General features: G+C 35.9%; 1 protein-coding gene across 1 annotated transcript in view; it reads left to right on the top strand.

Moving 5' to 3' along the window:
• The window catches only part of MAGI2 (membrane associated guanylate kinase, WW and PDZ domain containing 2), a 1,350,333-nt gene that overhangs the window by 741,393 nt on the left and 581,012 nt on the right, over positions 1 to 27,928 (top strand). The window contains 1 exon segment of the mRNA XM_030307841.2: positions 6,371 to 6,490. Within this exon segment, the coding sequence (XP_030163701.2) occupies positions 6,371 to 6,490 (120 nt within the window).

Below are 27,928 nucleotides of genomic sequence, written 5' to 3'. Positions count from 1 at the left end.
ACAAGGGTTCCTTTTACCCCACATCCTCACCAAAACCTGTTGTGTCTTGTGTTTTTCATTTTAGCCACTCTGACAGGTGTGAGATGTTATCTCACTTGTGGTTTGACTTGTATTTCCCTGATGATGAGTGATGTCGAGCATCTTTTCATGTGTCTGTTGACCATATATATGTCGGGGTACCTGGCTGGCTCAGTCGGAAGAGCATGTGACTCTTAATCCTGTGGTTGTAAGTTTGAACCCCACATTGATTGTAGAGATTTCTTACAAATAAATATATAAATAAACTTCAATGATGTTTTAATCCAAGACCACAAACCTAAATTATTAAAACCAAAATAGAATGCAAATGTTCTGAATTCCAACTTTGAAAACCTTTCTGCTACACCATGCTTACACTTCCCTGTTTTAAAAATTTGGGGTGATATATATGTCTCTGTGTGTGTACATACGCTAGTCATCAGAGCCTATCATGCACTGTCCTATTTATCAATCCTGTGAGAATAACCTTGAAAGTTCAAAAATACCTGTATTGGGCACCAATGTGTAAGCCAGTTGACCTAAGCTAAAACAAGCAATATGTGAAATACGTAAAATTTCTCTTTAGGAATTTAGTGATTCTTTCCAAAATATAAGTAGGTTCTTGCTGGCTCCCAGAGATCTTTTTCCAAGCCAGCATTCGCCCCTGGGAAGCCTGCAGCCCTCAACTGTTGTCTATTTCCCCTCAGATCCTTATGGTTTCTCTCTCTTTCTCTCTGTCTCTCTGTCTCTCTCTCTCTCTGTCTCTCTCTGTCTCTCACACACACTCTCTCTCTCTCTCTCTTTCTCTTCTCTTCAAGCTTTTGCTCCATTTGTGTAAACTAACAGTTAAAAATCTAAGTAATTAACCTGCTAATAATCCATAGGTGAAAATGATTTATGGTCATTTATTAGAATTTAATTATTTATAGCATATTATATAACTTACTTTTTAATTATGTTTTGTTGTTGTTGTTGTTGTTGTTGTTTACTCTCTGTCTCTCTTTGGTAGAATATAAGTTCCACAAAAGAAAGGGTCCTACTTTGTGTTATTCAAAAATGTATCCTCAGTATCTTGAATAGTACTTGGCATATAGTAAGTGCTCAATTAATATTTGTGGCAAGAATTCATGTGGAAAAAAAATCCAGGTGTCATCTCTGCTCTTCCAAACAACAATACTTAATATAAATATTTTTTTTTTGAGTGCTTCACATGTTCCAGACATTGTCTTGATTTGAAGAATCCTTGATTGTTTTTCATTTCTTGGTTTCAAATGTCTTGATTTCAAATCAACCAAAATGCTACTGGTATTAGCTGTATTTTATAGATAGGAAAACTAGAGTTATACATTACTCAAGGTAATACTGATAGCAAATGGCAGAGCTCCACCAAACCCAGGCAGTTTCATTGCCTGGCTCACATTCACATCTACTATAGCTTATGTTTTAAAGATAGTTTCTGTTTGGTCTAAACCAAAGAGTAATTCTAATGGTGGAAATTTTGGGGTACCCAGAGAGGAGAATGCCACATGACAAGCTCAAAGGAAGACATTTCTTAAGAGGAAACTTCTCAAATTATTCTCCTCACATGTTCCATAAAGGAAAGTCCATCCTGAGACTCTACAACCTGGCATGCCAGAATCGCCTTTTATTGTCAATAATAGAATCTTAGATTTTTCTGACTTTTTAAACTTTCAGTATTTTCCTCTCCTTATGTTTTCAAGACTAGAGGTCAGCCTCGTGCTTTCCCAGGGTAATTGGGGAGTGCGATGATAAACTAAGAGGGGGAGGCAGTCACAACAGTGACATAGCCAGTACCAGGTCCAGGAGGGCAATTTTAGAACAGAGATAGTACAGAAGGGAAGGACAACATTGTGGAGGTACAGGGCACAGAATTTGCCAAATATTTGGAGATGGGATAAACAAGTGAGGGACAGACACCCCGATTGTGACTCTGAGGGAAAGGTTCAAAACATGTATGGCTAGAATAATAGTGGTGACATTAACAGAGGAACAGGGTGGAGAAAATATGTTTTCATTATGAAATTTTCCTGAAATGCTGAGTCCGATTTGCCACCATAAGGATAGAATAAAGTATTTTTCAGACATGAAAAGAAAATGTAGCTTCTGTGAAAGCTTTTGACAGAAAGCTTCTGGCAGATGTGCTCTGCCAAAACGAGGGAATAGACCACAAAAAGAGACATGGGATCTGGGAAAAGAGCAGTATGACACAGGGAAGAGGCAAAGTGAATCCCCGGGATGATGGCAAAGATGATCCCAGGATGACAGCTGTGTCATGGGACAGCAGGTCTGGATTGGAGCAGGTTAGAGGCTCCAGGAGCAATTTCTTCAATAGGATAAACCTGATGAAATATTAAGTATACTTGTATATGTTAAAAGTTGATTTATCCAACAAGGAAGGTGTTAATTAATTGAATTCTCCATTAATATAAGGGAAATTGGAAATGGAAACACTAAATCTAGAGTAAACAAAAGTTATGCAAGAAAGGAAAATTAGTCTACTACCACATCACAAGGTTCAGGTGGAAATAGATTTACATACTGTTGCCATTGTAAACATTAAGTAGTCATCTAAACACAAGTTTGTGCTATTGGGAGAATGGGAGGAGGAGAGAGGGAGGAAGTGAGGTGTAGGAAACATGGGCAAGAAACAGCTAACTCCTCATTCGCTTTACCAAGAAATCAGGAAATAATAGCTAAAGTAAAACACATGCACAAAGATACAAGGGAGGGGGCACATGCGTGGCTCAGTCATTTAAGTGTCTGACTTCAGCTCAGGTCATGATCTCACTGTTGGTGACTTCGGGCCCCGCATTGGGTTCTGTGCTGACATCTCAGAGCCTGGAGCCTGCTTCAGACTTTGTGTCTCTTTCTCTCTCTACCCCTCTCCTGCTCGTACTCTGTCTCTCTTTCTCAAAAATAAATAAACATTAGAAAGAAAAAAGAAAGAAGGACATCATAAATAAATTATTTAAATGGATGGAGGTAAAAACAAAAGAGTCAGCTAAAAATGTTGAGTCTTTGCCTCTGGATGAAGGGAAGGTTTTGGGGAGTGGTGATGACAGTCTGCTTTTATTCAAATACTGAGCTCTGTAGAATGGTTGACTTCAAAATATCTGCATATGTAACTCTGATTTTAAAAAGAAAAAAGAAAAACTAACCTGCAAGAAAGCAGAAGAGAAAGGATTCATTTTAGCAAGATAGATGGATGATTCCAATTAAGGGTGAAGAGAATGCAGATAACGAAAGTACAAATTAAGAAGCTTTGAGAAGGGGGTTCTGGGTGGCTTGTTTGGTTAATCTAGAATCTTGATTTCAGCTCAAGTCTTGACGTCACATTTCGTGAGTTTGAGCCCCTTGTCGTGCTTTGCACTGACAGTGCAGAGCCTGCTTGGGATTCTCTCTCACTCTCTCTCTCTGCCCCTCCCCAACTCCTTCTTGCTCTCTCTCTTTCTCTCTCTCTCTCTCTCTCAAAATAAATAAACTTGGAGTGCCTGGGTGGCTCAGTTGGTTAAGCATCTGACTTCAACTCAGGTCATGATCTCCCGGTTTGTGCGTACAAGCTCCGCATTGGGCTCTGTGCTGACAGCTCAGAGCCTGGAGCCTGTTTCGGATTCTGTGTCTCCCTTTCTCTCTGCCCCTCCCTGTTGGCACTTTGTCTTTCTCTGAAATAAATAAACATTTAAAATGAATGAATAAATAAACAAACAAACTTAAAAAATAAGATGTGCTTTGGGGAATTTGATTTCAGATTATCTCTTTCTTTACCACAAAGAGAATGTACTAATGTCTTCTGTTGAAAGTGACAGCTGTTGAGTATTAGAAAATGGTCTGATTGTGACAGAGAAGGAAGACATATAAAAGGATTGCCAATCATCAGTTGAATCAAACTGATATTAGGTAACCTGAATTTGTAGGGTGCTTTCTCAGTGGATGAATGTCCACTGTTTTCTGAAGCAACTAACAGTCTATGAATGAAATAGCCAATATTGAACTCGGGAGCTTATTAGGAGTGGGGAAATGGTGAAGGTGAGCTAAAGGAAAGATGGGATTCTAGGTTGTTTAGAATTTAGAGTCTTTAGAATTTAGAGAGGGAATTGAAGCCATATTTGGTGAACATGAGGGAAATTAAAAGAGAACAAGAGCCTGGGGGTTATAATTATAAAAATGAAGAGGATGAGAAAAGAAGACATGAGATGAATGTCAAAGATGGGAATTGTAGCATTTAGAATTATAGTATAGAACTTCTTCAAGCCACAGTGAGGTAGGTGAGCCCCCATCCAAATAGCTTTAAGCAGGTCAGTAGCAACAGGTGACACTGATGTAGCCATTAGGAGTCTGTATCCCCAAGGCAAGAGTTCAGTCGCATTGTCCTGAGGTGCAGTATAGAGATGGAAAACCTACCCAGTGAACCAGAGTACTGATGGTCCTTCCAAAAGATCACAACCACAAACATGTCCACTAGAGTTTGGCGTAGTCAAGTAATTCCAGTCCAGAAGCAAACTCAGGAACTGTCCTCAAGCATGTGGTCCTGTGCTCATATTGTGCTAGGAATGCATTACCGCACTGCAAGCACTTAATTAATCAAAGCATGTAGCTTCTGAAATATGCAGATAAATTAGTAAGGAAAATGGAATCTTTGTTATGCTATTTTTCTTAATGATTAGAGTGTGTTCTAAATAAACAGAAAATAAATTGATTGCCAAAAACTATGTTAATGTGCTTTTAATTCACAAGGGTTAAGCATGTAAAAGTCAGGATATTGAAAGTTAAGGTTTTCATAGAAACATTAATTTGACAACACTGTGCATATTAGGTGTGGGAGGTTTATATTGTATAGCATAAAAGCAGTAGGAAATATTGCAAAATGTGGCTCAGTTAAACAAATGAAGTAACAAATTTAGGGGAAAGTCATTAAATGTGATAATGGAAAAAAATTGTTTTGCAACCTCCAAAGAAGGGTTCTAAAATTTAATTTTAGAAAATAATGCTTTCAAATCTCTTCAAAAAATATTTTCAATGGAAATTATTCATTTTTATACAAAATCAATTTCACTAGCACATTGTATATTCTGGCATGAGTTTATGCCTTTCATCTGCAGTTCAAATCTGATCCTAACAGACCAAAAGGAGAACCAATTGGCTATTTTCATGGTCTAGTTGATAAAGATTTCATTGACTGAAAATTAAATTTAAGGGTTTAAAATACTTTTTTTAGTATATGGAGAATATGGAGGAAATTTTGAATGTGAAAAATCCTGCCAATGTATTAATACTTGCTTATATATATCTGCCCTTTGTATATTTCTATAAACTATTTGCCTGTATGCATTATGAAAATTCCAATCTGACCACACAAAATGTTTTATTAGGTGGCATAGAAAAAGAAGAGAATTTAGGGCATGTTCAGAGAGGAAAGTGCACCAGAAAACACACCCACAACCTTTAATATGTCTCTATTTTGATTCCTGCCTTATGAACTGGACAGCAGATCTGGAAGCCTGACTTCTCTAGCACAAATGCACTGAGCCACAGGTTGATATTTCTGTCACCTTGGCCACAGATGTCCCATTTACCCTGTAGGAAACAAGAGTGGTTGACCCATGAAGCAACCCCTCAGAGCATTTCGCTCCCCAGTTCAGTCAGAATTAAAGGCAATAATAAAGGAAAGGGAAAGGAAGGGAAGGGAAGGGAAAGAAAGGAAACTATTACTGGAATTATAATACTAACTCAATTATAATTATCACCAATTCCAATTATTATTTAATTAATTTTAAGTAATAGTAAAGATTTTGTATTCCTTTAAATCAAATATAAGTTATTTTGGGGGGCCAAGTTAACAAATGAAAACCAAAAGTACCCTTACAAAGGAGCAGATCATGAAAATAGAAAGATACATTGACATGCTGCTAACATTCCTATTTTCCATTGTATTTTATGTCATAGCAAGGCAATCTACAGAACAATAAAGGTTTATTCATAGAAGTGAGATATGTAAATTCCTGAGCTAGCAGACTTCTGGCCCAATATTCAAACGCCCCTTCAAAAAAGGGCACAATGGTCTGCATTTTCCACTGTAAGAAATGTATGCAATTGCATTCCATGGCAATGAACTCTTTATAAGCTTGATGAAGAAGAATGCTTTGTATATTTACTTTAATCTTTACCCATGCTATTTTCTGTTTCCAAACAAACAGAAGGACAAATGCAGGCTGCCAACTCGCAGGATGTACAAACAAGTGTTATTGAATATTCAGAAGTATGGTGGTATTTCTAAAGTTCAACAACAAATCACTTAGAGTCTTTCTTTTGTTTTTAATTTTTCCTTATTCAGGCACCACAAGGCCACATAAGGAGGGTGAGGTCCCTGGAGTGGACTATATTTTCATCACCGTTGAAGATTTTATGGAATTGGAGAAAAGTGGTGCTCTCTTAGAAAGCGGGACTTATGAAGGTAAGCACAGCTCGTCTGCTAACTTTATTCCTTGTTGCATCACATTTTTCTCTGTTGCTGAAATGCATTAGGATGCCAGATTACTGATAAGCTACTGCTTTTGGTTTGAGAGCTTTAATAAGGTAATTTTAGAAACATATTTTCTAAATAAAAAGTTAGGATACATCTAGATTAATTCTACTCTTAAGATGCTGAGAGATATGTATGTGCCCACTGAAATATACTTGTGATGGCCTCCTGAGACTAAGCTGTGATCTTCCAAATAAATTATCTTCATCTTTAGATAACATCTCAAAGAGCACAGGACTTGAGTTGCAGTCCTGTCATTATCTCTGTGTGGTTTTTTTTTAGTTCCTTCACTTCACTGGCCTTCACTTGCATCTCATGCAAAATGATGAAGTAGGAAAATATGAGGAAATATGATCTGTGCTTGCTCTCCCAAGCTCTACTGCAATAGGAAAGTCTCCTTGTGTACTCAAGTCAAACATGAACAATAGATGACACTAAAAGCTTGAATGTAGGAAGTATCTTTCAGTGGAAAGAGCACTGTAACATGAACCAGAATCTGTCTCAGTTCCAAATCTGGCTTTATTACTTATCCACTATAAATACTAAATAACTCTGTTGGTATCTGTGAACCTCAGTAGAATTATCTGTAAAAGGAGAACGGTAGCATTGAAAAGCATAAATAAATAACATGTTGATATGATCACATTTATACATTTAAGTGACATCTACAGGCATGTAGTTTATGTCTAATGGAATTATGTATTTCATAGCCATTGTATGTGTGAACTATATTTGTATATATTAGTAAGTTCAAAGATGAATCCAGTTTTACTGTATTAAAAGTAATAGTGAGTGATATTAAAAACAAAAGTAATAATATGTGCATTGCTGCTTAGTCAATCAAATACTTGAGGTCTCCCATTAGCAAGTAAGTTGGGTTCATTAGTAGTTTGACCCTCTACTTCCTCCTTCACTTACTTGTAGATGCCCAGTGGACTAGAGTTACTTAAGAACTTAATATTTTATATTGTTAGAAATATTAAAATCTCTTCTTTTACTTTGCATTCCTAAGGCAATTTAGGCTGAGACATGTGCCTACATTATGGCTAAGACATTTAGTTGCTTATTGCCACATTTATAGGAAATAGGCAAAAATACCCAGGAAAAGAAAATGGTTTTACACATGAGTATTGTTTCTTGTTCATGTTGTCAAAAATAAGTAATGATGGAGGTTGATTGAAAATATTTTAAATATAAAAGCTGTGTTGCTCATATAAGCTGCTTAAACTATATGAAAAATAACTGTATAAATCATAGAAAGTACTTATATCAAAGAAGTCAGAGTAAATAAACAATAAATTTTGTAGCATATTTTCTTGTGAGTTTTGTGACATTATTTAGTGGCATTCATTAGTTTGTATGTCTGCCAATAATAATGTATTTAATTACCTTATTTAATATTATATATGTAACATACATAAATATAAATATATGTTATAATATAAAAGCAAATATATTATATATATTATATTTATATAACAAAAAACCCAGCAGCTTAACATGCAGGAGCATCTCAAAAGTAGTATGGTTAACAATATGACCTTTTCTTTTTGTTTTTAAAAATAAAGACTCTGTTAACTGTATAGAAGGTGAAAAAAAATTAAACCAAATGTTCATGTTAAATCTCCAGTACTCTCAGGATGAAATTTAATAGCAATATTTTAAAATAAAGTAAATTTTAGGTTCCAGTTAAATTTTGAGGAAACTATCCTGAAACCATAAAAATATAGCCAAGTTTCATGAGCCAGGGTGGGTTGTCTTGAATCTTTTTCAGACATCTTTTCAGTATTGAAAGTTTAGTTTGCTAAAGTTTGGTGCCAGCTTGTTAATTGTCTCCACATGCATAGAGCTGATCATTGACTAAAAAGACTTTGTATATATGACTTTGTGGAATCAATACCATTGCTTACAAATACACATGGTATACTTGGTTGAAAACAATATTCCTTTTTCAGGTCACATAACCGTCTGGGCAGACACCTAGGTAGCATTCTCAAATCTCGGGATCTTCAGATTTTCTTACAATCACAGCTGAGGAACCAGTAGAATTGACATTCTAATGAAAATCACTATTATTCCTTCAGGACTGATCATAAACTCAAGGCTCAGGGCTACCACTTAGTGTGTTATTTGTCAAGGAAACCTGGGGAATGCCTTTTCTGCTGTCGATGCTTTCAGAATATACAGAATAACAAGAATGTGCTCCTTAGCCAGACAAAGAAAAACCTGAGAGCTTTTATATTTGTCAAACTTCCATGACATCAATCTCTCATAAAATTTCTTCAATAAAATCCCAGTTTTTCTATGTTATATATTCTCCTTTCTGCAGTGTTTGGACCATTGCTCCCTTTCCTTCTCCTTGCTAAAACATTTTCATGCCTTCTTAGTACTCTACAGCCTTCAGCCAGACTAGAAAATTCATCTTTGATATCTGTGACTCCACTAAAGAAAGTAAGAAGAAATTGGGTTACTCTTAGTGGCTTTTTTTTTTTTTTTGGCGGGAGGTGTACTCTCAGTGTTAAGGTTATAGATCTTTTAGCTATGTTAGGTCTGATTCCAACCCAGAAACAAGAATATCAAGACTGCTAATGCAATTGGAGGTAGGGAGATAGTCTCTGCTTCTTCTTGCTCATAAATACCAACTTGTGCATTTCTTGTCAGGGACTGGGACCCCATTCATTTTCGATTAGCAAAGATCAAGAAAATCCTCTATAAAATGTCTAGTTAAGATGCCCGTCATTGAAGAAACCAGTCTTATAGCGTTCACCCCCACTACTCAGTTTCAGAACAGGAAACATCTACCTGAAAAGTAGTTGTGAGGAAGAATACATTTTTAAAGTATTTCTCATATGTATGCATTTTTGTCTCACTGTCAATAATTCTATTTTTAATCTTGGTTAAAGATGTAGCTAAAATGAAATTTGTCCTTTGATTAGAAACAAAGTAGACTTTCTTGAATTGCAGATCTGCCTCCTAGAAATTGGCTCAAATTACTCGCCCCAAAAGAGCAATTCTTTTATTTACCAGAGACTGCAAGGAAGGCCTTAATGTGCTTGAGTTACTATCTACGGTTATGCTCCATGATCCTAGACACAGTTTTAGCAGATTCCTTCTCTCCGCAGCACCAACTCCTCACTCTGTCTGAGCACCTCATTTCAGTTTGTTATACAACAGCTGCTGAATGCCCTTGTATGTAAATGGCCCAGAGGATTTGGTTCTGGTGGACCATCAGGTGTTGGTAAACAGCCTCTTTTCCGTGACTTGGATGATCTCATCCTTATCTTTTCATATTTAATCAAGTTTAAAATTAAGTTAATAGAACAAAGCCCAGTGGTGAGCCTGATGTAAAATCAAGTAACACAACACTATGAATCTTTATGTCAGGACTGAAGATGTAGGCTTCATGTGAAACAGACCACAGAGTTCTTTAGTTAAATACAGATAATTCCTTTGGGATTAAGGTCACATGCAGGTATAAGTGAGACACCAAGACGTAGGATTAAATGAGTTGATCTGGTAATTTAAAGGGTAAATAATCTAAGTGCCTGGAAGGCAACATGTCTTTGGGAACTGCCCAAAGTGCTGAATTAGCCATGGCTCTAAATCAGTGAATCCTGCCTGACCTACTTCTTCCAGTTGTCTTGAATGTTACATTCATGGTTTCATTGACCAGTCTTACCAGTTGTCTGCCTCAACCTTTGTTCTAAATGGCATTATTAACTAACCCCATGTCTCCTGAGCAGTTCCTGGAATCTCATTTCATTTAACTCATCTACTTAGATCATCCACAGTCATGTTCCAAGCAGCACTTCTGTCATAACATCCACTACCATATTTTGCTGTTGTGCTTTTAAATGGAGCAATGCTATTTTGCTATCTCTTGAAGAAGCCACTGATCCTAAACTTCAGTGTTTCCTTTAAATGTACATAAGCTCAATTGTAATATTGCCCCAATTTTTAGGAGGACCAAATCAAGACGAGCAAATTATTTGGGATTCTAACAGAATATAGTGCAAATATGGCACTTACCTTCATCTCAATTTTGTGGTTTCTCCTAATCATGGGCCTTAATATATATGGACTTGAGCCTAATGCAAACAGCACACCTATTTTCTTAAACAGTTTTATTACAGGATTATGAAATTCAATATGTTCACTTCAATATGTACATAAAAGTTTGGTCCTTCTAGGTGTAGCACATAAAATCCTGTAAAAAATATTAAGTATTAAGTACAAATAATTTTGTATAAATGTAACTTAAGCAGTTATATGATGAGAGAAGACATATAACAAATTTTACATAAATCCATTTCATGTCACTAAAATCAGCATCAACTTTTTTGAAAATATCATGGCCTTGATGAATTTATTATTAAAATTTTGAATTGGTGTTTTCAATAAAGAGAGCATTGGATGATAAAGAGATACTGATGCTAAAGAAAAATTATTACTGGTACTGTAAATAATCTTGAGGAAAACCGTTCTTCTATCAGTCCAAGTTTCTAAATAATATTTCCTGAAGGGCAGATCAGTGCTTAAATTGATGCTAAGGTTGTTGTCATTCCAGGAACCAAAATTAAATAAGAAGTGATTGTTTTTCCCTTTCCCTTATACTCTATTACAAGAGAAAATTTTTACCATGCAAATAATAACCTCTATAACAACAGTAGATTCTTGGAGCTTGCACTTAAGTGATCCAGTTGTTATTATATACCCAGATTATAACATGTTTTTATTTTGATACTTGCTCCTTTTTCTTTCTTTTGGCAATATTCCTACCATTGAAGATTCCAAGCCATACATTTGGGTGTTCATTTGAGGAACACAAAACATTAATACATAAGCTTCCTAAATGTTTATTTGAACAATAGAGGAAAACACGTTAGTGAAGTATTATACTTCTTTGGGATCTCATAATGCCAAGTTTTTTTTTTCCCTCTGATTTTTTTCTCTGATTCAGTTTGTATTCAGAGTTATGGACAATGTATGATTTTTGCATTCTTCTATGCTCTTGTGTAAAGCACTAAAACTGGAAGTATTATTGTGCCTTAAAAGATGACAAAATTTCCTTTTGGTTTGGGACTTTTGTAAACCCAACTTTTTCCAAAATACATAATGAAAATGCCTATTTCCAAGTATTTTTTTTCTCCCAAAAGGACTAGAAGAAACAAACCAAGAAATTAATTAACTAATTTTATACAATCATATAAATTATAACTTAAAGACTAAAGTCAAGGAACATGAAATGGCTTGCTTGCTTTTACCTAAAGTACAGTATTAACTAGTTTATTGTTAGCCCTACAAATTTTTGTTCAGATGTAGCTAAAAGGAACAGGCTTTTTGGAGTATGTCATTAAAATAAAGCCAATATTCATGAGCCTAAGACTCACTTCTTCAGCTCTTTCAAAACCAATAACGATGATGATACTAGGTAAAGCTTAGGATTCCAAAACTGTGATATTCAGGGTTTAATTAATTTCCTTAAAGCTCATGTCTATAATTACTATGATTTTCTAACTCTTGTAAACATTCCCTATACATTTTTTGAGAGAGAGAGAGAATGAGAGAGCAAGCAAAGGAGAGGTGGATAGGGAGAGAGAGACAGAGACAGAGACAGAGGCAGAGACAGAGATATTCTTAAGCAGGCTCCATGCTTCGCGCATAACCCCATGTGGGGCTCGATCCCATGACCATGAGATCATAACCTGAGCCAAAATCAAGAGTCAGATGCTCAACTGACTGAACCACCCTGGTGCCCCTCCACCTCCCTATAAATTTTTATCTGAAACAAATTGAGAATTCACCTGAAAAAAAGTATAATGCCCTTCATTTAGTGGGAAGAAAAAAATGCATAACTTTAAAGTTTTTACTTACATTTCTTTCCACTGCTTCAACACACAGAACCTATTTATCTTTCCTGATTGGATGAATATTTTAAACTTTCTGAGTTGTTCTACTTTAAATTTACTCATTTTGTAGGAGGCACTCAAGAGAGTTTTGATCAAATTGATTATAACAGTCTTGTACATGAGAGCATATGTTTCTCTGAAATATTATCAACATAGTGATGATCAATGGCTCTTGCCATGTCTTAGATTATTTCTTTAAATATAATTTCTTGTCAAATTGGCCAACATACAGTGTGTAAAGTGTGGTCTTGGTTTTTGGGGTAGATTCCCATGGTTCATTGCTTGCATATAACACCCAGTGCTCATTCTGACAGGTGCCCTCCTCAATGCCCATCACCCATTTTCCCCTCTCCCCCATCAATCCTGAGACTGTTGTCTATATTTAAGAGTCTCTTATGATTTGCCTCCTCCATCTTTCTTTGTTTGTAACTATTTATTTTTCCCCCATCCCTTCCCCCATGGTCTTATGTTAAGTTTATCAAGATCCACATATGACTGAAAACATATGATATCTGTCTTTCTCTGACTGATTAGTCTTAGATTAGACATACAGACCTTCCTAAAGGAGATTTACCTACCTCAGTTATTTTAGGTGGTGCCTGAATGTCCCCTTCCTGCCAATTTTTTTTTCTTTTCCAGAGACTTGTGTCATAGACCAATAACTTGAAAACTATAACATAACATCCGTCTCTAAAAAAGTCATTTTTGTATTTGAATTTCAAATCTGAAAAATAAAACTTCCTGGGACATTATTTCCTTATATCTTCTATATTCCTCCTCTGAATAACAGAAGAGTCTACAATCTCATTGACCATGGATCTGTTCTTTCTCTCAGGGGGAATAGGAATCACCAAAATTAGAAAAAAAAAAAAAATAGTCCCGTCGTTTTATTGCTAAGTAAGTATTTTATTTCAAAACATTGATATCGATCACCAGCAAAGCTGGTGATTCTTCACAAAGATCTTCACAAAGATCACTTTATGAATTGTTTTTATAGACAACAAATTCCATTCATGCACAAAACAATATCTGAAATTTTGAGGACTCCATTGATCATCCTGCAAAGTATACAGTTATGCTGTATATGCTGACTAACAATTATGAAGTTACAGTTCTAAAAAATACCCTGATGTCCTGCGTTTTAAAAAAGCAATCATGGGGTGCCTGGGTGGCTCAGTCGGTTAAGCGGCTGACTTCGGCTCAGGTCATGATCTCACGGTCCGTGAGTTCGAGCCCTGCGTCGGGCTCTGTGCTGACAGCTCAGAGCCTGGAGCCTGTTTCAGATTCTGTGTCTCCCTCTCACTGACCCTCCCCTGTTCATGCTCTGTCTCTGTCTCAAAAATAAATAAACGTTAAAAAAAATTTTAAGAAAAAGCAATCATGTTGCAGAAGATTCACACCATATGAAAGCTCTTCCTTGTTGAAGGCTTGGAAACTCTGGCAATTATGGAAAATCCTTCATAACACTGTATTAAAATTTCATATAGTGAAACAATCTGTCCTTATGTAATAATCAGCTCTCTTAGATCTTTGTAGGCTGTACATGTTTGTAACAACCAGATAAGTTTAGGATAAAGTGGTCAATATATCTTGTTTGCATGAGACTATTTCCATGAAAGTTAATTCTAAAGACAAATGTGAATTTTAAAGGACCAGTAAAAACCTAAATTGATATTAATTATTAGTTACAATAAAATGGAGAGTTTGACTTATACTGTCTTCAGCCTATTTATATTAGTTATGCTGGCTTCCTTTCTGTTCTTTGAACAGAACAAACACATTCCTACCCATCTGGGATCTTGAATTTGTCATTTCACTTTCCAGGGCTACTTGTCTTCCAAATAACTAACTACATATCCCATTTTCTCACTTTGAGATATTCATTTAAAAGTTTTCAGGAAACTCTTACCTGACAACCTTATCCAAAACTGCACCTGCCAACATTCTCCATTCCTTTTCTCTGATTTGCTTTTCTTTACTGTAGCTACTATATAACTGAAAATATAGTTTGTGCCCATTTGTCTATTTGGTTATTGTCAGTATCCACCCACCTGAATGTAAACTTCAGGAGGTCAGGTAACTTGTTTGCATCATTGCTAATTCTTAAGTTTAGAGTGCTCTCTGGCACCTAGGAAGCACTAAATGAATATGAGTTGAATGACTGAATGGATGCCTAGATTCCTTCCTCAAACCCAACAGTGGAAACTCCTTAATAGAAACCCCATACAGAAATCCACCTTAGCTTGAGACCCTAGAACAAACACATCAACTTCCTAATTCAAAATGTTCTAAGTCAATAGTATGGAGCTGTATAACACCAATTTGACCTCAGAATCTTGTACTAGATTAACTTTGTATCATAATTGTAATAATTGTAGTCTTGTCTTAATTCTCATCATTAACTTCATGAGTCCCTGTTCTGAGTTCCGATATTTGTTTGTCTCTCAGTACCATACAAACTATAACATGGTCCCCAGAATATAGTTCTTACATTCCTTTAGCCATTCCCAATAGTCTGGGTTTTTTTCACTACAGTAATTCATGGTGTATCAAATCACTCAAAATCAAAACCTAGTAGTCTTGGTCAACAAAACTGTATCTCCCATCAAACCACCTCTCCACCCAAGTTCTATTGATTGTGTCACCTAAATACTTCTTCGACTCAGGGTAATTTCCCATTCATATAATCCCTCTCATGTTCATGTTCTCTTTATTTTTTCCAAAAGAATTACAGACTTTTTTGATTTTTCTACTTCTAATACAGAAAGTCCATGAGGAGTTGGAGAACAGAAGTAATGAAGCCAAACCTATAGGAGAGTTAGAAAAGTCCTAGGATATATTGGAAATATGCAAATTCCAAAAGTTACTTTAAAACAAAAAAACTAGTATGTGTGTTCTCTCACTAAAGAAATAAAGCATTTTATTTAATGGGGACATGTGGTACTTGGAATGTATAGGTTATTTTTTTTAATTTATTTATTTTTTTATATATATGAAATTTATTGACAAAGTGGTTTCCATACAACACCCAGTTTTCATCCCAAAAGGTGCCCTCCTCAATACCCATCACCCACCCTCCCGTCCCTCCCACCCCCCATCAACCCTCAGTTTGTTCTCAGTTTTTATTTATTTATTTATTTATTTTTTTTTTTAAATTTTTTTTTTCAACGTTTACTTATTTTTGGGACAGAGAGAGACAGAGCATGAACGGGGGAGGGGCAGAGAGAGAGGGAGACACAGAATCGGAAACAGGCTCCAGGCTCTGAGCCATCAGCCCAGAGCCTGACGCGGGGCTCGAACTCCCGGACCGCGAGATCGTGACCTGGCTGAAGTCGGACGCTTAACCGACTGCGCCACCCAGGCGCCCCATGTTCTCAGTTTTTAACAGTCTCTTATGCTTTGGCTCTCTCCCACTCTAAGGTCTTTTTTTTTTTTTTCCTTCCCCTCCCCCATGGGTTCCTGTTGAGTTTCTCAGGATCCACATAAGAGTGAAACCATATGGTATCTGTCTTTCTCTGTATGGCTTATTTCACTTAGCATCACACTCTCCAGTTCCATCCACGTTGCTACAAAAGGCCATATTTCATTTTTTCTCATTGCCACGTAGTATTCCATTGTGTATATAAACCACAATTTCTTTATCCATTCATCAGTTGATGGACATTTAGGCTCTTTCCATAATTTGGCTATTGTTGACAGTGCTGCTATGAACATTGGGGTACAAGTGCCCCTATGCATCAGTACTCCTGTATCCCTTGGATAAATTCCTAGCAGTGCTATTGCTGGGTCATAGGGTAGGTCTATTTTTAATTTTCTGAGGAACCTCCACACTGCTTTCCAGAGCGGCTGCACCAATTTGCATTCCCACCAACAGTGCAAGAGGGTTCCCGTTTCTCCACATCCTCTCCAGCATCTATAGTCTCCTGATTTGTTCATTTTGGCCACTCTGACTGGCGTGAGGTGATACCTGAGTGTGGTTTTGATTTGTATTTCCCTGATAAGGAGCGACGCTGAACATCTTTTCATGTGCCTGTTGGCCATCTGGATGTCTTCTTTAGAGAAGTGTCTATTCATGTTTTCTGCCCATTTCTTCACTGGGTTATTTGTTTTTCGGGTGTGGAGTTTGGTGAGCTCTTTATAGATTTTAGATACTAGCCCTTTGTCCGATATGTCATTTGCAAATATCTTTTCCCATTCCGTTGGTTGCCGTTTAGTTTTGTTGGTTGTTTCCTTTGCTGTGCAGAAGCTTTTTATCTTCATAAGGTCCCATCAAAACCTTAGAGGAGAAAGCAGGAAAAGACCTCTCTGACCTTAGCTGTATAGGTTATTTCACTAACATTTTCTGATTAGTTTTCAATTAACTATAAAGGAGCATGAGTTTCTTGATTATTCTTTTATTCTTAGAGAATTTTTGGAAAGTAAATGGAAATAAAATTTTATTCCATTATTAATTGTACACTGCTAGTAAGATCTTTACTCCCACCTCATCTTTCTCTTTCTTTCATTTTACATAAGGGTGACTTTAAATTTTCTTATACTATGTGAAAGTTTGGTTTCTTTCACTAAATAGTTAATGGACAAAATGATAAATCTGAAAAATTCATAATTTATTTTTTTTTAATTTTGAGAGAGACAGAGGGAGAGTAAGCAGAGAGGGGCAGAAATAGAGGGAGACAGGGAATCCCAAGCAGGCTCCATGCAGTCAGCACGCAGTGCCCTACCTGCGGTTGGAACTCACAAAACCACAAGATCATGACCTGAGCCAAAATCAAGAGTCAGACCCTTAGCAAACTGAGCCACGCAGCCATCCTGTGAAAAATTCATAACTTAAATTGAAATATTAATGGTAACCCAAATAGTGACCATAACATAAGGTATCAATAAACAAAAGTTTTTTTTTAATTTTTAAAATTTATGTATTTATTTTGAGAGAGAGAGAGTGGGAGGGGCAGAAAGAGGGAGAGAGAGAATCCCAAGCAGGCTCTGCACTGTCAGCCCTGAGCCCAGTGTGCGGCTCAAACTAACAAACCATGAAATCATGACCTGAGCCAAAATCAAGAGTTGGACACTTAACCCACTGAGCAACCCAGGCGCCCCAAAACAGTTTTAAACAATGTATAGGAAGCTCAAACTGAGATGAAACTTATGATGATGGGTCTATAAAAGGAAAAGACTTGATTTAAAATTTCCCAGTGAGTTTTCTTTCTTTTTCTCCCCTACTTTCATTCCATATATAAGAATGTTACTGCAACGGACACATATTTGACTAAAGACACCTGCCCTTTGGCACTGACCTGATACTGAAGGGTGCTATTTCCCCAAAGGGATCTGTTCCTCTGGGCGAGCCCACAAAGAACAGAGAGATTTCTCCAGGTCAGGTCCCTGAGGATTATTTCCAAGAGGATTAGATAGTTCCTATTTCTGCTCCCATTCTGAGTTCTCCATTAAACTTCCAGAGAAAAATCTACTGATGCAGCTATCTGGTTTCCCTAGAGATGAAGCAAGCATTATTACCCCTTGGATTGAAGTGTAACTTGTTGCAAAAATGGTGATTCCTATCATTTCTACCCTCAAGGATGTCCAGGAATACTCATTTCTAAATATGATTTGCAAGTTTGGTAATTTTAACTACTTTTCTCCCTCCTCCTATCCCCTCCCTCAATTTAATAAGTCTTTTTTACAGTAAAATGTAGCAGCAAATTAGAAGAGGGTGTGTGCACTGATTTATGTAAGGGAGGGAGAGAGGTGGGGATGGAGATTCCTGAAGGTCGACACATTGACAGCCTGACAGTGATTGAGGACAGGAGAAAAGTACAAAAAGTGTACAGAAGAAATTAAAAAAGAGAGTCATCTTGGGTCATTTGTTATAGTGGAAGCACTCATCAGTCTCCCAAAGGACAGCGGAGTATTGCAACCCAACACAGCTATTGATTTTCCTAATAATGACCCTGAGCTATCTATAAAAAGTTAAGTCATATGCAGAAAAGTAATATTTGAGAAAGGTTTCCTTCAAAGGTGATTAAAATTTCAAAGTTTGAACTTCTGAAGGGGAAAGGCTAGAATATTCAGCTAAACAGAATACCACACTCCCTGAAAATGCCAAGCAAATGGGATGAAATATTTTAGCTATTTTCTGTCTAGAAGCAATTTATAATGTGTATTCAAGATTATATTCAAATTTACACATGATTAAATTGCCTCAATAATTAATTTATAAGCACATTCTGTAAATGCAAACAGACATGATGTTCTTATATACCCAAAACGTTTTCTAAGTGTATATGAATATACTTACGAAAAATGACTAGTTTCCAATTATAATGAAGTTAGAAACTACATATTATTTGTCTTTGTTAATATTTGTCATTTTTTTGTCAGAAATCCTATGCATTGTATATTTGCAAAGCAACTAATAAATATGCTAGACTTAAATTTTTTTTTTTTTTTCAACGTTTATTTATTTTTGGGACAGAGAGAGACAGAGCATGAACGGGGGAGGGGCAAAGAGAGAGGGAGACAGAGAATTGGAAGCAGGCTCCAGGCTCTGGGCCATCATCAGCCCAAAGCCCGACGCGGGGCTCGAACTCACAGACCGCGAGATCGTGACCTGGCTGAAGTCGGACGCTTAACCGACTGCGCCACCCAGGCGCCCCATAAATATGCTAGACTTAAAATAAATCTATAAAACTATTGGTGCATTACCAAATTGTTACAATTAATGTATCAATAAAATGCAAATGTAAAATCCATCCACTTATTTTTTTAATATTAGCATAATAGTATGTTGTCTTTTTTTCACCTCTGTGAGGTAGTCACCTGTCACCCAACGATCTTAAGGAGTGATAGGTACAGGCCACTTTCTCAAAGGCTCCATCTGGGAAGGAAATACTATACAACACCTTGGTTTGTTTTCATGAAAAATTGACATTTAGAGTATTATATATACTCATCTTAGAAACAAAACATATTAATCAGAAACTAAAGATATTTTACACTGGTAAACTGTCCTGCCCCATTGTATTATCACATTTTCCTTCATGTTAATGGCCCTGCCATTTTAGTGCTCTCCTTGTTTATTTGTTTGTTTGTTTTCTTTTCATTTATTTGGCTCCTGTCATATTTTCATTTTCTCACAATTTAGATTTTTTATTTATGTATTTATTTTTTAAGTTTTTATTTAAATTTCATTTGGTTAACATACAGTATAATACTAGTTTTAGGTGACAATATAGTGATTCAACACTTCCATATATCACCCAGTGCTCATCACAGCAAGTGCACCCCTTAATCCCTATCACCTATTTAACCCATTCCACCACCACCCCCCCACCCACCTCTCCTCTGGTAACCATCAGTTTGTTCTCCATGGTGAAGAGTCTGTTTCTTGGTTTGCCTCTCTCTTTTTTTTTTTCCCTGCTCATTTGTTTTGTTTCTTAAATTCCACATGAATTTCACATGAATCATATGGTATTTATCTTTCTCTGACTGACTTATTTCACTTAGGATTATACTGTCTAGCTCCATCCATGTTGTTGTATATGGCAAGATTTCATTCTTTTTTATGGCTGAGTAATACATGTACCCCGATGTTTATAGCAGCATTGTCTACAATAGTCAAATTGTGGAAACAGCCCAAGTGTCCATCAACTGATGAATGGACAAAGAAGATGTGGGGTGGGGTGTGTGTGTGTGTGTGTGTGTGTGTGTGTGTGTATGTGTGTGTGTGTGTGCATATGTGTGTGTGTGTGTGTGTGTATATATATATATATATATATATATAATGGAATAATGGAATATTACTTAGATTATTTTACTTACCTTTCAAGTGGTTTGTTTCTACCAAAAACTCACTGTGAATTTGCTTTCTTTATTCTTTCTTTATTTATCCTTTGGTTTCTCCTGACAATTGGTGTCTTATATTCCTGCTATATTCTTACTTTATTTTTTCTAAAAATCTTCCCCTGTTGGAATATACTACATTTTATACTTCAGTTGGTCTTATTTTTTGGTTTTGGCTCTTACATTTCAATACTTTCTTTTTCTTTTAAACCAGTAAGCTACAGGTAACAACAATGAGAGTAATGGAGACAATATTTATGAATGTTCCCATGAGATAATGGCTTGTTGTTGAATATAGCAGAAATTTAACTAAAATGATTTCTCTGTCCTGTATAAGAAACAACTCTGCCCTAGAAATGAGCATAAACATGAGTGTGTTGTTCAAAATAAGTTGTGTGGTTTGGCATGGTATATGCTAAAACACTGATGTAATTTACCCTGATTCACCACTTTTTCTATGTAATTCAGTAAGCCCAGTGGTATATTGGAATCTGCCCTCTTATCAAACAGGTCCTGCATACTTAATATTTGCCTGAGTGGAACTAATAATTTCAATTAATATTTTACCTCATATTCTCTTTATCATTTAATAAATTAAATCATATACATATGATTCAATATATAATATATAACATTTTCCTCTATATTGTTCTTTAATCTTCCAATCCTCATCCTTTTATCTAGGCAGGTCTTCTTAGTAGTAATTAGGAGGCTATTGCGAGAGGGAATAAGAATAATAGTCTCTGAGTATATAAAGATATTAATAACACAGAAAGACATGAACCTTATTTTCATTTATTATTTTTTTCTTATTTTATTCTTTAATTTGACATTTTAGTTCATTTTGAAACCATACCCTATAAATACTCATTCTCATTTTGGTTAATCACATCCTCTGTATTCTTGTTGCTTATAATTTTCTATTCTTGGGTATCCTCACAATTATCATTGATTTAATTCTATTATATACAATTTGAGTCCACACTTGCTTCTTGGTAACTTCCTATTATCCAATTAGACTCAGAAATATTATTTAATAGAATTATTTATATTCCTCCAACATGGGTTTCCAATTACTCAAAGTAGTTTTGCTTTTCATTTTTTATTTAAACTTTACATAATTCTAGTATTAATGAAAAAATGCATCCTCATGGCATCTATTTTTCAGAAACAAGAGTAAAAATAGAAATCATATAGGACAGTAAAGATGCATTCCCAAGAGTGAATGAAAGTAGATCACAGCTGCCTCAAAATAACAAAATATTGATCAAGGTCTTGTCAAAGGTAACAAAATGCATTAAATATGAGCATGAAAGTATTGAGACAGCAGGTTGAGAAGCTAGAGTTTGGGTAAGGAAGGGAGCTGCTGGGGGAAGGGGACAGTCAAGTTGTTAGAGAGAGAATGGACTTTGACAGGCCTCGCCAAGGCACGGTGATTTCAAGTTGTAGAACAGTCATTTGATTTTTTTTGTGTGTGCTAGCAATCCACTTTCAAGTGCAAGAAATGTTGACAGTATGTTTGAAGCAATTAAATAGTACTACGATAGTGCAATCTTCAGAGCTGAGTGACTGATAGAGTTGTTTGCATCCCAGGCTGCACTTGTGTGTTCTAGAAAGTCCTGATCTCTTTGATGTCAACTGAACCATACCATTATGTCCATCACATATTTTGACAAACAACACGGAAATAGAATCTGTCCTCATTTGCAGCAAAAAACAAGTTTCTCAAAATGTGTTAAAATATAGAAGATAGCCAGAGAAGAATTGCAGTGCTCCAGGAAACCAAAGCCTTGCTAGGGATCCTCTGTGCTCCAGAAAAGGCAGAGTTATTTGTCCAAGTATGCAGATGAGGCCTAGGAATTGCAAGTGCAAATGCTGGTCTTGGATTTGCCATGAACTTGGGTTTGGACCTTTACTGGGAGGGCTTTAGGAGAGCATGAGCACTGTATTTAATTGACTGATGAGTTACACCTGATAGAGAAATGAGACTTGTTCTGAGTGACCTTAAGGAGTAGAACTGGGCAAGTAATAGATAAAAAGACAAAGACTGTGGCTTCATGTAAAGAAATGCTTTCTAATATAACCAGGGCTGGTGCAAAAATAAACTGAATGCATTGGTAAATAGTTGCTGAGGTTGCCAAACATGCGCTAAGGCATCTCGTGGAAGTGCTGTTCTAAATGGGATACATGGATAAATATTCGGACTGAAATAACTACAACATCAAAACATCAAAAACAATACTAGATGTGATGGTTAATTTTTTGTGTCAACATGATTGGGCCATGGGTTGCCCAGATATCTGGTTAAACATTGTTTCTGGGTACGCCTAAGAAGGTGTTCCAGAAGAGATGAGTATTTGAATTGGTGAACAAAGTCTAGCTGATGGCCTTCCCCAGTGTGCATGGGCATCATCCAGTCTATCGAAGACCTAAGTAGAACAAAAATGTTGAGGAATATTGAATATGCTTTCCACCCTACTGAGCTGAGACAATGATCTTCTCCTACCCCTTGATGCTCCTGACTCTTAGGCCTATATATTCCATTAGCTCTGTTTCTCTGGAGAGCCCTGACTAATACACTAGGACCATGCTTTGCATAAACTATACTTTTCACAATATTTCTTTAATGAAAATATTATTTTAATCATTTTTACAGAGGAGGCATCTGAAGCTCAAAGATGTTTAGTAACGTAGGAAGTCTCTCAGATAGTAAATGGAAAATTTGAAAATGTTCCCAACATTCTTTGACACTGAGTTTGTGCTTGGAATAATGTTTTCCCATATTCAGTCAATGCAAGGTCTTGTTTTGCTCTCATTTTCTTTTCCATAACTAGATGACTGGCTCCAAGCCTCTGCTCTTCTAGTTGTGTCTCTGTGACTATTAAGCTCCTTCCCACCATAATATCCTATCATTCTAAACCAGTGTATACTCATATGTACTCAAAAGAACACAGGAGAGTAAAATTCCATCCTCACCCACAAAAAGGGAAGAAACATTCTGAGGTCAAACGAGTTTGGAAAATATAGAATACTGCCTACCATATCCTCCTTGAAAGATTTATATTACAAATTTTATTGTTTTTAAAGGAGAAACTTTTTTTGAGAGAGAGACAGAGATAGCATACGCAGGGGAGAGGCAGAAAGACAGACAGAGAGAGAGAGAGAGAGAGAGAGAGAATCCCAAGCAGGCTCCACACTGTCAGTGTGGATACTGATGCTGGGCTCAAACCCACAAACCATGAGGTCATCACCTGAGCTGAAATCCAAAGTCGGACGCTTAACTCACTGAGCCACTCAGGTGCCTCTACAAATTTGTATTTTAAAGATTTGAGAAGTCCTGCAATAAAGAAACCTGTTTAAATTTGTATTTCTGGGCATTTTCAAACTTGCTAGACTATGGAACTAATTGTAATGGAGCTCTATTAAGACCTCCCTAGAACCAATGTTTTGGAGCAAATGTTTGACAAGAACTCTAGCTAACATTCAACCCTCTGGGCCTCCATTGTATACCATGAAATTCAAGTGATTGAGCTTGATGCCCTTTAACAGTTCTTTCAGCCTACACTGTGCAGTACAGGTATTCTGTCCACACAGCCAACTCTGTACTGAGTAGTCACTAGGACTCAGCCTTTAAAAGCTGACCAAGTCAGCATGTCTTCCCTCAAAACCAGTAAACTAGCAAGGAGAGACCAGGGGTGATAATAAGGACAAAAAGTGGTTATTTCCTCAAGTTTAGTATTATATACCTACTATGATTTCAAAATAATATTTCTTAAATTCCTCTTTGCATAGCTGTAAGTGCCTCACATCTCTTTAACTACACACCAAAAATATTTTATTGTGTAAATCAACATAGTCATACCAGGGATTAAAGAATGTAAAATTGGAAATTTCAAGTGAGACATTAAGATACAATAGCAACTAATAATGGCAATAATGATGATGATGATGAAAATAGCAATAAGAAACCTTCACTGTATGTTGGGCTCTATTCAAATATATGTAGATAAGTAGATACAGAGATATATAATCATTTAATCATCACCGGAACCTATAAAGTTCTGTAGGACCACGTGGTTCTATAAAGTACCACATAATTATTATTCTCATTATGTAGATGAAGACACTGAAGCCCAGGAAAGTAAAGTAATTGGATCCCAAACCAGCAGGATCCCAAACCAGTAGGATTCTTCTCAGTAAGTGCCAAGAAGCTGGCTGAGAAGGATAAGAGGTTGAGAAAGAGAGAGAAAGGGTTTGTGAAGAAAAAGTTATGCTATGACTCCACCACCACCAAAGTGGAGGGATGAAGAGTAATTAGCCTTCATTACCTCAGATGAAAAGAAGATCTTAATCTGTGTTCCTTGCAGTTTGGGAGACCCAGTAGACCAGTATCTATGTTGAGCCTAAGAAATCAAAAGCATGGGCATCTAGATAGAAAGGAAGAAATAAAATTGTCCCTGTTTGGAGACAACATGTTCTTATACAGAAAACTCTGAAGTCTCCATAAAAAAAATCTGTTAGAACTAATAAATGAATTTGGTAAAATAATATACAAAAACCAGGTTGGGTTTTTTTTATACCAACAACAAACTATCTGAAAGGAAATTAGGAAAACAATTCTATTTACAATAACACCAAAAATAATAAAATAGGAATAAACTTAAGTGAGGAAGTAAATACTTACATACCAAAAACTATAAAACATTAATGTAAAAATTAAAGAAGACACAAACAAATGGAAAGATATTCCATATTCATGGTTTGGAAGATTTAATATAATTAAAACATCCAAACTACTCAAAGTGATCTATAGATTCAACGCAATTCTTATCAAAATTCCAGTAGCATTTTTTTTAAAAATAGAAAAAAATAATTATAATTCATGTAGAACCACAGAAGACTACAAATAGCCAAACAATCCTGAGAAAAAAGAACAAAATTGGAGATATCACACTTCATTGTTTCAAACTATATTACAAAGTTAAATAATCAAACAGTATGGTACTGGCATAAAGACAGGCATGCAGACCAATGGAACTGAATAGAGTGTCCAGAAATAAATCTATACATCTACGTTCAACTGATGTTCAATAAGGATGCCAAGATATACAATGAGAAAAGAATAGCTTCTTCAACAAGTGGTACTTGGAAAACTGGATGTCCACATGCAAAAAAATACATTTGGACCATTATTTTACACCTTACCTAAAAGTAAATTCAAAATAGACTAAATACTTAAACATAAGACCTGAAACCATAAAACTATTAGTAAAAAACATAGAGGGAAATCTTCATAATATTGATCTTCATAATGATTTCATGGCTCCGACACCAAAAGGCAGGCAACCAAATCAAAACAAATGGGACTACACCAAACAAAAAACTTCTACACAGCAAGGGAAACAATCAACAGAGTGAAAGGCAATCTACTGAATGGGAGAAAATATTTGCAAATCATATATCTGATAAGGGGCTAATATACAAAATATATAAAGAACTCATACAACTCAATAGGAAATAACAACAACAACAACATAGGCAAATGTCTGAATAGACACTTTTCCAAAGAAGCCATACAAATCGGTCAATAGGCACATAAGAAAATGTTCAACATTACTAATCACCAGGGAAATGCAATTTAAAACCACAATAAAATATCATCTAACACCTGCTAGAATGGCTGTTAACAAAACGACAAGAAATAGTAAGTGTCGCCAAGGATGTGGAGAAAAGGGAACCTTCGTGCACTGTTGGTTACACTGAAGTCACTATGGAAAATGGTATGGAGGGTCCTCAAAAAAATTAAAAATAGAATTACTATGTGATCCAGCAATTCCACTTCTAGGTATTTTTCTGAAGAAAATGTAAACAGTAACTCAAAAAGATACATTAACCCCCATGTTTATTGCAGGATTATTTACAGTAGCCAAGATATTGAAACAACCTAAGTGCTCGTGGATAGATGAATGGCTACAGACATTGTGGCATATACAGTTCACCCTTCAACAATTGGGGGTTAGGAGTGCCAACCCCCCATGCAGTTGAAAATTCACATATAACGTTTGACTCCTCAAAACCTTAACTACTAATAGCTTACTGTTGACCAGAAGCCTTACTGATAACACAAACAGTTGATTAATACATATTTTGTATGTCAAATGTATTACATACCATATTATTACAACAAAGTGTTCTAGAGCAAAGAAAATGTTACTAAGAAAGTCATAAGGAAGAGGAAAAGCATTTACAGTACTGTACTGTATTTATCAATACCATAAATTGACATCATGTTTATAAAATGAATTGTCTGTCAGTACCTACATCAATATTTTCTTATATAATACAAAACACTTTGTATTCCTGACACTAGATATCCAAAATAAAAAGATAATGTGAAAAAAATTACCTTTATTTCTAAGTATAATGCTTCATGCATTGATAACAAAGAAGCAACAATAGGATTGCTTTATGGTGGCCTAGTGTAATCAATAAAATTGTTTCACAGTAGCTTAGCCTATTCACTAATGAATGAATCATTATAAAATTTTTATGACATGCAGTATCACAGTCATATTCATAACAGAGTGTTGGAAACAATGTTATATTAAAAAAAATACCTGTGATGATAGACTGATACACAGTTTCTCCAATTACAAAAGAGATAATTTTCTCTTAATTTTTTTGATATTTCTAGGTTACACAGTTCATTTGAGAGGTTTTTCAAATTGTCACAACCTCCAAAGAGTTTCTCAATATATTGCTTGAAAAATATCCACATGTAAGTGGACCCATGCAGTCAAACCCATGTTGTTCAAGGGTCAGCTGTATATACAATGGAATATTATTCAGCTGTAAAAAAAGAATTGAGTTTTGCCATTTACAACAATGTGGGTAGACTTCAATGGCATTATGCTAAGTGAAGAGAAAGAGAAACACTCTATGATCTCTCTTATATATGGACTCTAAAACAAAAACAAAAACAAACAAGTTCATAAATAGACTACAGATTGGCGGTTGCCAGGGTTGAGAGTGGGGGGGGGGGGAATTGGTGAAGGGGGTCAAAAGGTAAAAAGAAAAAAAATGTCTATATAATGAGCAATAAGTGTTTCTGGAAGACAAGAAACCAGAGAAAGAGAACACATGTTTATTAACTTAATCAAACTCTATTGTAGTCATTTCAACTGGACTTTAAGCCTTTTGATTCAGGGAGAGTCTCTTATTTATATTTGTAGTCCTAGAACCCACAGTACCTGCCTCAGAGTAATCAATAAACAGCCACTGGAAGCAGGTCTTTGTTAATCTCCAAAATATGTAAGGAATTCCTAAATTTCAAATGATAAAAACAAGGAAAAAAACACCCTAATAGCCCAATTAAAACATGGGCTATGGACTTAAAAGGACATTACTTCAAAGAAAACATACAAATGGCAAACAGGTATATGAAAAAATGCTAAATGTCACTTAACATCAAGGATCATTTGACTACTAATGAGATGGAGTATATGATGCAGTTTTCATGCAAAGGATATTTAATACAGAGGGAGAACCCTGTTAGGTATCTCTGACTTCTGACAGCTTCAAGCACTGCCAACCCTGGAACTGGACCCTACCACTGGACACC

The sequence above is a fragment of the Lynx canadensis genome, chromosome A2 (assembly GCF_007474595.2).
Source record: "Lynx canadensis isolate LIC74 chromosome A2, mLynCan4.pri.v2, whole genome shotgun sequence".
NCBI classification, from domain to species: Eukaryota; Metazoa; Chordata; class Mammalia; order Carnivora; family Felidae; genus Lynx; species Lynx canadensis.
The sequence above is the reverse complement of the archived record's forward strand: the minus strand, read 5'-3'. Positions and strand labels throughout refer to the sequence as shown.